At 39.3% G+C, this 12,329-nt stretch overlaps 1 protein-coding gene across 1 annotated transcript in view; it reads left to right on the forward strand.

The window, feature by feature from the left end:
- Positions 1-297: 297 nt before the first annotated feature.
- The window catches only part of sycp2l (synaptonemal complex protein 2-like), a 171,168-nt gene continuing 159,136 nt past the window's right edge, over positions 298-12,329 (forward strand). The window contains exons 1-3 of the mRNA XM_043719016.2: positions 298-321; positions 405-468; positions 10,808-10,865. Of these exons, the coding sequence (XP_043574951.2) occupies positions 434-468; positions 10,808-10,865 (93 nt within the window). The 5' untranslated portion in view covers positions 298-321; positions 405-433. The remainder of the gene's footprint in view (positions 322-404; positions 469-10,807; positions 10,866-12,329) is intronic.

Consider the following 12,329-nt stretch of genomic DNA (forward strand, 5'->3'; position numbering starts at 1 on the left):
CCCCTTCTGTTAAACGCTCGTAATGGTCTCCTCTACACAGCTAGGTAATTGATATTATGTACTTTAGTCTGGATTCATGAAAATCATTGAATTGAAGCTTGTTCCTTCTTGGTGAATTAAGTCTTGGCAAAACTTTTACTCACAAATCAGGATAACTTTGCTTTCTTGATTTGTTTGTTTATAAAAATTTGTGCTCTTTTCTGAATTTAAAAATGGGTGTTCTAACTGAACTGTAAGGAATGTTTTCAAAATTCTTTCAACAGAAAATCGGACCGCTTGATGCAACAGAACTGAAACCAAGCATAGATGCAGAGGATGCAGGTTGGCATTCTTAAGCTTGTTATTCAGTTCCCTACTGCGGAAGACATGTTTTATTTATTTATTTATTTATTTATTTTAAATAGGGACAGTCACTGCAGATAAAGAGAAGAACATGACTGAGTTTAAACGAACACGGAGTAAATCTATGTAAGTTCACAACTCTTGTCCTGTTTTTGTATACGGCAGTTTTCTGTTGGGCAGATTTTGTTTAAGCCTATAATCAAAAAAACTGCATCAAGCGGCAGTGACCAATGTAATTCCCACCAATGAAACAGACTAGTGTGTAGTTACATTGACCTGGGGCAAAATACTTCCTTTCTCAGATTTATGTGCCAATTCTTTGACAGAAAAAGTGGCCTGTTTAGAGATTAGAGAGGATTCCCTACTGTGTGGAAACAGGCCCTTCGGCCCAACAAGTCCACACCAACCCTCTGAGTAACCCACCCAGACCCATTTCCCTCTGACTAATGCACCTAACACTACGGGCAATTTAACATGGCCAATTCACCTGACCTGCACATCTTTGGACTGTGGGAGGAAACCGGAGCACCCAGAGGAAACCCACACAGACACAGAATGTACAAACTCCACACAGTCACCTGAGGCTGGAATTGAACCCAGGACCCTGGTGCTGTGAGGCAGCAGTGCTAACCACTGAGCCTCCGTGCCGCCCCTGGAAGTGTTTGTCTGGAAGCGATTCCAACTGTTTTACTGATTGTTAAACTTCTCTTTGCACTTGTAAGTTTTATTTCATGTCAAGAGCTGCTTGAGTATTATTTTGTGATATTGGTGTGGATAATATCTGAGCCCCGAGTTAATATCTTTTGACCAATCAGATTGTTTGTGAAGTTATATATGAAGGGCAACTAAGGGATAAAGAAGTGTACAAATCCAAAGCCAAATCCGGTCCAGAAATAGTCAGGAATGGAGAGGGATTAGATTGCAAGGAGGGTGGGGGGAAAAAAGGAAAGGCCCAGCTCTTAGCTTTTTGAGTAGTCTAAGACCAAACATACCCTGAGATGTACATCCAATATCCCTCAGTTACATTGATTCAATGGGAATTGCACAGAAAGATGAAATTTCCAATGGGGAAATGACTTTGTCTCTGGAACCTTTCCAAACAAAAGTCTCCAACTCCGAGTTCGCATCATAGACTTTAGGTAATGCTGACCTATTTGCATTCAGAAAAGTTGCAGGGAATCAATTTTCCTCTTGTTACTTATATTAAAGATCACTGTCTCCTACATCCCACTAATTGCTCACTCTAGACTCCATGCATCCTGCTGTAGACACCTCACCCAAACCGATCATCCTGTTTTACCTGTAGCCCATCCTCACACCCCACTTTACATGTTTTCTGTCAAATTGACACTTATGCCATTAAACATGACAGTTTTTGCTGAAAAATAGGCGTCTGTTTCTGCATCAATCCAGTTTGGAATCTAGCTGGAAATTTTTATTATATTTATTCATTCATTCATTGAATGTAGGTGTCCTTGGCTGAGCCAGCATTTATTGCCTATCTCTATTTGCCCTTTAAGGTGGTGGTGAGCTGCCTCCTTGAACCCCTGCAGTTTATTTGCCATTGGTAGAGACACAATGCCTTGGGCAGTCCCTTAATTAAGGCCATACACTCTTACAACTCTCCCTTTAAAATGAATTTTATCATCTGGTTAACTAAAGAAGTTGAGGAAAATGTTAAACTTGAGATTAAAGCATATAACTGCGCAAGGATGAATGACAAGACAGATGATTTTTTTAACAAAAAAATGACACGGAATGAATAAACGTTAATCAAGTGGAAGAAATTGCAGCCTGACCGTAAACTAGCTAGAAATGTGAAAATGGATAGTATGAGATTCTACAGTCAATGTCCTCTAAAGAGTGAAAATTTGGAGTTTAAAAACCTTGATATGAAAAAATATGAGCTTCTGCTAAAAGAATTTGAACAGTTAAGAGATAACTAAGAAAATCAAGGACTTTATTGTGTGGCTCAAAGATTGGTGTGGGTGGCATAGATTATGGTTCATGTAGCAGTGGCACTATTACTGTGGTAGGAGGGAACTGTTCCAGTAGGACCAGCCTTATTTGAAGCATACTGGGATTGGTATACTGCTTAACAAATCTTAACTAGGTTTATAGCAAGCGCTTTAAACTAATGGATGGTTGGGTGATTGGCAAACAGGTCTGGAGATACATATATCCTGACAGACCAAAAGAATATGGTTGTATTGCAGAGCAACTCATTAGGTAATGAAATGCAGAATAGGACAACAAGATACAAAGGTGGAAAGTATGGCTCAAAATGCAAAATTAATGGCTCTTTTCTTGAATGCATATCATATTAGAAAAACCAGATTGAGGGGAAATTTATAGAGAATTCCTACATTGTGGAAACAGGCCCTTCGGCCCAACAAGTCAACCCGACCCTCTGAAGAGTAACCCACTCTGACCCATTCCCCTATGTTTACCCTTGACTAATGCACCTAACTTACACAACACTGAACACCTATGAATTTTTAGCATGGCCAATTTACCTAACTTGCACATCTTTGGATTGTGGGAGGAAACTGGAGCACCCAGTGGAAACCCATGCAGACACCAGGAGAATGTGCAAACTCCACACAGACCGTTACCTGAGGCTGGAATCGAACCCAGGTCCTGGCTCTGAGGCAGCAGTGCTAACCACTGAGCCACCGTGCCACCCAGAACAAAATAAATGAATTCAAGAGAGAATAGAAGTTGGTGTATGATCTTTATAGCTGTTATGCAGGGGAAGAAGGGAGGGAAACCGGAGTTTGACACTAAGAACAAAGAAAATTTACAGCCCACAAACCAAATCCACTGTCTAAACCTATTGCCCAATTCCTAAGCATATGTATCCCTCTGCTCTCTACCTACTCATACATCTGTCCAGATACATCTTAAATGAGGGTCAGGTTGGACTTGTTGGGCCCAAGAGCCTGTTTCCACAATGTAGGAATTCTCTATAATTTCCCCTCAATCTGTTTTTTCTAATATGATATGCATTCAAGGAAAGAGCCATTAATTTTGCATTTTGAGCCATACTTTCCACGTTTGTATCTTGTTGTCCTATTCTGCATTTCATTACCTAATGAGTTGCCCTGCAATACAGCCATATTCTTTTGGTCTGTCAGGATGTATGTATCTCCAGATGACAGGTAGTATGCCTGTCTTTACTACCTCTGGCAATGCATTCCAGGCACCTACCACCCTCTGTGTAAAGTACTTGCCGCATATATCTCCCTTAAACTTTTCACCCCTCACTTTGAACGTTTGACCTCTCGTTATTGAATCCCTCACTCTTCTCTCCATCTATCCTGTGTATATCCTTCATGATTTTGTAGACTTCAGTCAAGTACCCCCCCCCCCCCCTGTCCTTTTTTCTAATGGAAACAATCCTAACCTACTCAACCTCTTTTCATAGCTAGCACCTTCCATATCAGGCAACATCCTCGTAAACCTTCTCTGCACCCTCTCCAAAGCATCCACATCCTTTTCTTAGTGTGGCAGCCAGAACTGTAAACAGTATTTTAAATGTGGCTGAACCAACGTCGTGCACAATTTTGACATGACCTACCAGCTCTTATACTCAATACCCCATCCGATGAAGGCAAGCATACTATTTGCCCCCTTGACCACTCTATGCACCTGTGCAGCAACCTTCAGAGTACAATAGACCTGAACTCCCAGATCTCTCTGCTCATCAAATTTTCCCAAGGCTCTTCCATTTACTGTATAGTTTGCTCTCAAATTAGACTTCCCAAAATGCATCACCTCACATTTGCCTGGATTGAACACCATCTGCCACTTCTCCGCCCCACTCTCCAGTCTATCTATATTCTGCTGTATTATTTGACAGTCCCCTATGTTTTCTGCTATTCCACCAATCTCTTGTGTCCTCTGCAAAATTACTGATCAGACCAACAATGCCCTCTTCCAGAGCATTTGTGTATGTTACAAACAGCAGTGGCCCCAGCACTGATCCCTGTGGAACACCACTGGTCACCTTTCTCCATTTCGAGAAACTCCCTTCAACTACTACTCTGTTTCCTGTTGTTCAACCAGTTCTTTATCCACCTAGCTAGCACACCCTGCACAGCATGTGACTTCACTTTCTCCATTAGTCTACCATGGGGAATCTAATCAAATGCCTTACTAAAGTCCATGTACATGACATCTACAGCCCTTCCTTCATCTCTCAACTTGGTCACTTCCTCAAAGAACACTATTAAGTTGGTAAGGCACGATCTCCCCAACACAAAACCATGTTGCCTATCATTGATAAGCCCATTCTTTTCCAAATATAAATAGATTTTGTCCCTCAGTACCTTCTCCAGCAATTTTCCCATCACTGACGTCAGGCTCACTGGTCTGTAGTTACCTGGAATATCCCTACTACCCACTTTGTACAGGGGGACAACATGAGCAATCCTCTGAAATGTTCAACACTGATGTGAACATGATGTGCATTATGGCTTCCTCCTTCAATATAACAATGCTGTGAAACATATGGGGTGTATGAAGCCCCATGGAAGAAGCCAAGTGAGTTGGTGCAGTTTAGATTTTAGATTACTTCCAGTGTGGAAACAGGCCCGTCGGCCCAACAAATCCACACCGACCCGCCGAAGCGCAACCCACCCAGACCCATTCCCCTACATTTACCCCTTCGCCTAACGCTACGGGCAATTTAGCATGGCTAATTCACCTAACCTGCACATTTTTAGACTGGTGGAGGAAACCGGAGCACCCGGAGGAAACCCACGCAGACACTGTGTGGAGTTTACACATTCTCCCAGTCAGTTGTCTGAGGCAGGAATTGAACCCGTGTCTCTGGCGTTGTGAGGCAGCAGTGCTCACCACTGTGCTGCCCACGGTGTTTGGCATGACCATAGAAAGTGCACAAAAAGTCTACCAAATCTGCTGTGGTGTCAACCAAGAAGCACGAAGACTATCGCCTCATGGCTAATGGAATGCTAGACCTTTTATCTGGAGGACTAGAATACCCCAGTTAGAAAAGTTCTGGAGTACTTAATACGTTGTATGCAGCATTTGTCTGCGAGAAAGTCTATAACATATTTAATAGATGATCTCCAAGTATTAAATAATGAGCGGAGTATACTCCATCTGATTTAGAAGGCAAGGGATGATTTGTTCAAAAGAAAAATAATGCAGATGTTGGAACTCAAATAATAACAAGTTTAGAAAAATTCAACAGGAGAAGCAGTAGTTGTGGAGACAAATATTTAATGTTTCCGGTCAATACCTTAAGAATTCAAATACTCTAACGATAGATTGATCAAATGAGCTGATATAATGTCAGATGGAGTTTAATTTAGATAAATGTGAGGTGTCTCATTTTGGTAAGGCAAATCAGGGCAGGACGTATACACAGTGATAGACTCCTGGCGAGTGTTGCCGATCAAAGAGACCTTGGGATATAGGTTCATTGTTTCTTGGAAAGTTGACAGGATAATAAAGGCAGCATTTGCCTTTGTCAGTGCATTGACTGTAGGATGCCATGCTTCAAGGCCACATTTGAAATACTGTGTTCAATTCTGGCCTTTCTGCCAATGGAAGTATGTTGTGAAACTTGAAAGGGTTCAATAAAGGTTTACAAAGATGTTGCCAGGGTTGGAGGGTGTGAGCTCCAGGGAGAGTTTGAATAGGCTGGGACTGTTTTGCCTGGAGCGTCTGAGATTGAGAAGTGACCTTATAAAAGTTTCTAAAATCATGAGGGGAATAGCTGAGGTCTTTGTCCCAGGGTAAGGGAGTCCAAAGTGAGAGGGAATAAGTTTAATATGAGCGGAAAGATTGAAAAGGGACCTAAGGAGCAACCTTTTCAAGCAGAGGATGCTTCATGTTTGGAATGAGCTGCCAGAGGAAATGTTGGAGGCTGGTACAATCACAACATTGATGAAAAGGCACCCGGATGGGAATATGAATAGGAAGGGTTTAGAAGGATATGGGCCAAGTGCTGGCAAATGGGACTAGGATATTTGGTTGGCATGGATGAGTTGGACTGAAGGGTCTGTTTGCATGCTGTTCAACTCTGACTCTATGATTAAAAAGAGTTTTTAAGTCAGTTGAAGGGGGTCAGAAAAAAAAATTGGTGAAGGCTGGGAAAGTGAAAGGCTTCAGGATGTAACAGCCAAAAAGAGTGGTGGTTGATGTAGTGAAGGAACAAAGACTGCATCTAAATGAGATTTGCATTGCCACATAAAATTCAACATGAAGTGATAAACAAACCAGACAAAGACCAACCCAGCCAAAAGAAACACAATTGTAAAGAGCTAGATGGAAGCAGATGATATGGTCTGAAATTATTGTTTTTAAAACATGGACCAAATAATTTAAATGGAGCAGTTGGATATAGTTAGAGATGAATTATTTGCACTGTTTGGTAAGTCGAGAACTATAGAATTTTGTCAAATTAGAGCCAGGTGTTTCAGGTAAGAAGTTGTGAAATTTCCTGAGTCAAAGAAGTTTGGAACTATTTTCTGGTGCAAACATTAATTTATAGTGAACAGTTTAAAAACGAAAAATTAATTCTGCCATTGAAAATTTCTTGTTATCAAATGTGTTAAGTAATGCAACAAAGATAATTATGTGGAATTCAGTTATAGATCAGCCGCAAGCTCATTGAATTTCAAAACCGGTACAGTAGTGCCCCCTGAACCTGCAGAGGATGTGTTAGAAGAGCTATTGCGGAAACCTGAAACCATGGATAGGAGCGAACCCATTCATTACAATAGGAAATTTCCATTCCCAGCATGCCCCGATCCCTGGTTCTGGAAGGTTCTCTGTAATATGTTCAGGCCGAGGTAAACCACAGGTTTACAGTGGCAAACAATTCTGTGTATATGGCAGTCACCCTGTACAAGAGACTAAATGGCTTATTCCTGTTTGCATGTCCTGATTTTGTCCAGGACGCTAAACATTCCCATTGGCCCTCGTTTGTACCAACCTTTTATCATTCTCTCAGATCAAACTTAACCTACATATCCTTCATTTTACTTTCATCCATATGCCTATCTAAGAGTCACTTAAATCTGACTCTACTATGACTGCTGGCAGTACATTCCATGTACCCACCACTCTGTGTAAAGGATCTACGTCTGACATCTCCCCTAAACCTTCCTTCAATCAAGTTAAAATTATGCCTACTCATGAGAGACATTTCTGCCCTGAAAAAAATGTCTCTGGCTATCCACTCTGTCTATGCCTCTCATCATCATGTACACCTCTATCAAGTCACCGCTCATTCTCCTTTGCTCCAACAAGAAATGGCAATGCCTCACTACCTTCTGCCCATGATAATAAAGTAAGAATTCTGTGTATGTACTGAAACAGAGTTTGTGCAGAATGAATGGTTGTCATTGTATTATGAAGTGATTAGTTTTAAGGGATCTTGCTTTAGAGAGGCAAAGCCTTTGGAAACACAAGGCAAATGTAGCATGGAACATAGAAACACTGGCACTGTTCTCTGGTTTACTGTAGGGTGTAATGTACTGCTCTGGACATCTTAGCAAGCTGGTTTGAATTACATAACCAGTTAAGCCATGGTATTATTCTGGTTGATCAGTGTTCTACCCATTCCTGGAATGAGAAAGATCTCGTACTGTAGAAAACGAACTAGCTGTTTGTCTCAGCAAGTTTCCCTGTTTAAAATGTAAGCCATGATCCTGCCAAAAGAGCTACCACAGACCAATATGTATGCAAACTGGGATTATCATACTGACACCACTCTTCACCCTCCTTGCTGTAATTCCATCCTGTATCCATGAAGCTCCAAGTGAAGTTATTTGGAGGACAAGTGGGATATTGTTCAACCTATGCTGCCATCTGTCTAGAACAGATTACATTCTGACTGCAGAATGCAGATGATACTTCTGCGCACTCCAGCCTGAGCTCCAGATCATTGTCAATGTATTTGTGGAGATGTATGAAGTGAGTGGTCTTTGGCTAAACATCCACAAGACTAAAGTCATCTTCTACCAGCCTGCTTCCACTGCGCAACAATGCCCACTGATTATCAACATCCATGGTGAGCTATTGAACAAGGTCAGTCAATTCACATGTCTTGGGAATCTTCTCTCCGATGAGTGCAGGTATTGATAATGAAGTTCAACATTGCCTCCGGTGTGCCTGTGCATCCTTTGGCTGTCTGAGGAACAGTGTACTTAATGATGAAAATCTCCAAGCCCAGCACCAAGCTTGTGATGTTATCTGCCCTTCTTTCTCAATGTGCAGAAAACACCTCCAATTCCATTATCAGTGATGCCTCTTTGAAATCTTACAAATCCAATGGGAGGGTAGTCACTCCATCATTTCAAATGTCAGCAGGCCAGCATTAAAGGTATTTCTGGTCAATCTGCCCCATAGGGGCAGGACAACTTTCACATGCCTGAAACAACTCTGGATAATGAAAAGCTCAGCCGCTCTGGCAGCATCTGTGGAGAGAAATCAGTTACTCTTCTCAGTGTTCAGGGATGTGTAGGTTAGATGGATTAGTCAGGGGTAAATGTAGTGTAATAGGGTAGGGGAATGGATCTGGGTGGGATACTCTTTGGAGGGTTGGTGTGGACTTGTTGGGCTGAAGGGCCTGTTTCCACACTCTAGGGATTCTATATTCTATCTTAAACTATGAGCAGAAGTAGGCTGTTCAGCCCTTTTGAGTCTGCTATATGTTTCCAAAATGATCCTCTCTCTCAATGTCATATTCCTGCTTTCTCCATTTACCCTTGATACCATTAACGTTCAAAATCTATATTGAATACATTGTGATGTGGCCTCCACTGTCTTCAATGACAGAGAATTCTACAAGTTCGCTACCCTTTTGAATGAAGGAATGTTTTCTTTTATCTTGGAGGATTAAGCACAGCTAGTTAGGGTTACAGATGTTAAAGTATTTTAAGGAGAATTATTCATATTGGAGTTAACAATTAAATACACCATCACAAGAAAAACCAGAAAAGTTCACTTTCAAATTAGGATATACCTAAAAGAAGTTACCATAAAAGTCCCACCTTCTTAACATTGCCCCTCACCTGAGGTGTAGTGGCAGTTAGGTTAAGCTCACTGCCAATCATCACTCTAATGTGAGAGCAGTCCCACGGTCTCTGATTTATACCGAGAAGAGGACATGAACATGCTATTAGTTAATAGACTTAGTCATTGGTAGGATATCCTGCAAACAGATTTGGAAATTTCATACCCGAGTGAGAAAGGAAGGTACTTGTTATGTAGGAATACTGAAATCATCCAACTGATAAAAAGTTACAAATATCCTTATTACACAAATAGAATCAGTAACCAGGATAAGACAGCACTTGAAGAAAAATGAAGCCTTTTTACTGGTAAAAGTAGTTCTTCATTTAAAGTTTTTAAGATTTAAACAAATGAGGGAATGATGAAAGGAATATCCATAAGAGTATTAAACCAGCATAAATTATTTTATATAAAAATTCAACTTCATGAAGAAATCTTGACCACGTAATTAAGGAATAATGTTAAATGACACAGTAACAGATGAATGTGGGAAGAACTTGTACAGAGGGTTGACATCCATGTGTGCAGAGCAGGAAGAATCCAAATTAAAATCCTTTCACTAAAATATCATAAGTTTCATAGATGTTAGAAATTGATTTTAAAAAAATTTTCTCCTGTTTGGAGAAGATATCTTCCTCGCTCAGGACCTTAACTAAAACTGTAAATACTGATGGATATTCTATTTAGATAAACCTAGATACATATTTGCAATATTAAAATGGTATCAAACTAGATTTTTAAATTTGGTATTCCATGTTTTTATTTCCAATAAAACTATATTTAGTTTTAAAATACTAAACAATAGACTAAAATTAACAAGCTTAATTTGACTCTTCTATTACAACTGAAAAGAACTCTCCATTCTATATGTAAGTGAAGACACACTGGAGATAAAATTCTCAGTATATTTGGAGCAGAGCAAAAGCTAAAGCAATAACCTGCTTTATTAAAATTAAGTAGGCTATTTGGAGGTAGGTTACATTCTCACGCAGCTTCTTTCCCTATGGATGGGTATGTCTATTGCAGACCCAAAGCTGAACATTTATAGGATTGACTAACCTGAACTCAATGGAACAATGTTTATTAGGGGAAAATCTCCTCATCAAAATTGCTTTGATTTCTTGATTAGAACTTTATAGATCAATTCAGTTTGCCACGATTGGCTGAACACTTGATTTACAGCAGTGACACCAGCAGACCCCTCAACCTCACCTTGTTGCCTGAAACATGGTATACTTCAGATTTAACTCTCCATGAGTCATCATTCTTTAATCACATTTAGAATTTTACAATACCTATGATAACAAATGTGAATGTAATTTGCTTTGAACAATAACATGGAAAAATGAGCAGGAAAATGTGGATTAAGAAAGTAAATTGTAATTGTTTCTTTTTGTTTCCTTTCATCACCAAGAAGGGAAAAGGATGTTTTTGATTTTGAAACTTCTTCTGATTCTACAGTGAATTTACAGGTGAGAAAAGAAATTGACTTTAATTTGAAATTGTCATGGATCACATAGTCGAATTTCTTGTTGGATCTCCCCAATCCACTCCCCTTTGTAACTGAGCACCTCTTGTACAAATAGCTATCAAATAGAGTTATCAAGGAATTATATATTCTATTTTTAGCATATAATTAATTATCTAAGTTTTTCTTTTCTGCCCTTTAATGTTGAATTAATAACAGATTTGTACATTTGCGCTACATACGGTAACCATGAATGTTCCAAATTTTGAAACCTTCAGGTCTCTGCTTAATTGATTAAGTCAAGAAGTTCACAAATTCTTTCTCATCACAACTAACCTTCCAATGAGTGTACACTGTACTTTTGTATTACATTTATATATTTTCATAATGGGATAGCCAATCCTTTGCAAAAGTAATTTGTTGCCACTAAAGTCTTGTGCTGTAATCTACTTTGCAACTTATAGTAGAAGGTTGAGCGAAACAAACATTATTATTGGTCTTTTTTTAAACTGTTCTCTTATATTGACACAGTTTCTTTTTTTTTTAAATAAGTTGCTTGCCTGTCTGCCAAGATCTCATTCACTTAAATATTATATAGCTTAAAGTTTGTTTACTTTCTCATTCTTGTCTCCTTGTTCAGCCACCTCAAAGTCCTACATATTGTGCTCAAACTACCAATGCTGCATAAGAACATTTAAAAAACTATGTGCTCCAAATTATACTGTTCTATTTTATTAATCCATATTTCTGCATCGAACGGCATCTGCCCATCCTGTTTGTTTGTTCATGTTCTGTAATCTTTTATGCTGCCTGCCATAATTTGGCATAACTCTTATCTATACATGCAATATAGAGTTTGGTATTGTCCACAAATGTGATATTATCTATATCGTAATAAATTTGTGAATATTGTCATTGGGCAGTAGAGAATTTCAGTATTGCAAGGAAGAGTCCTACTATTGTAGTTTCATCAGGACAGAATTGCAAGAATAACCAATCTTAAAGCGAACAGCATGTGCTGATCGGTTGGCAGTTGGATTCTGATTTCAATGAAATATGGCAATTACTAAGAACGCTTTCTAAAAATATAAATTTCAACATGCCCTTCTTTTTCTCCTTAGACTTCAAAATAATGCTTGAATACTGGACAAGCAGAGTCAACCTTTTAGAAATATGAGCCATGTTATCCCAAGAAATTCTAATCGTCAAAGTGCTTAGTAATTCCATCCTGTGATATTAAGCTAATTATTTTTAGATGCTGAATTCAGATTAACAATTGAAGATTCTCTGTTTCATCTTGTGCTTTTGAAGATGAGAGTGACTTTTATTCTGGTTTTGACACATTTTTCAAAATTGTGCAGAAAGAAAATCTATTATTTGACCCTCGAGCAGTTCTTACATTTTCTTCAGGATCCTTCAAGAGAACACTTTGACCAACAGTTTCTACTTGATTGGGCATTTTCTTCTC

This window comes from Chiloscyllium plagiosum, unplaced genomic scaffold, assembly GCF_037043375.1.
Source record: "Chiloscyllium plagiosum isolate Xiang-an unplaced genomic scaffold, Cpla_swu_hap1 HiC_scaffold_34, whole genome shotgun sequence".
Lineage (NCBI taxonomy): Eukaryota > Metazoa > Chordata > Chondrichthyes > Orectolobiformes > Hemiscylliidae > Chiloscyllium > Chiloscyllium plagiosum.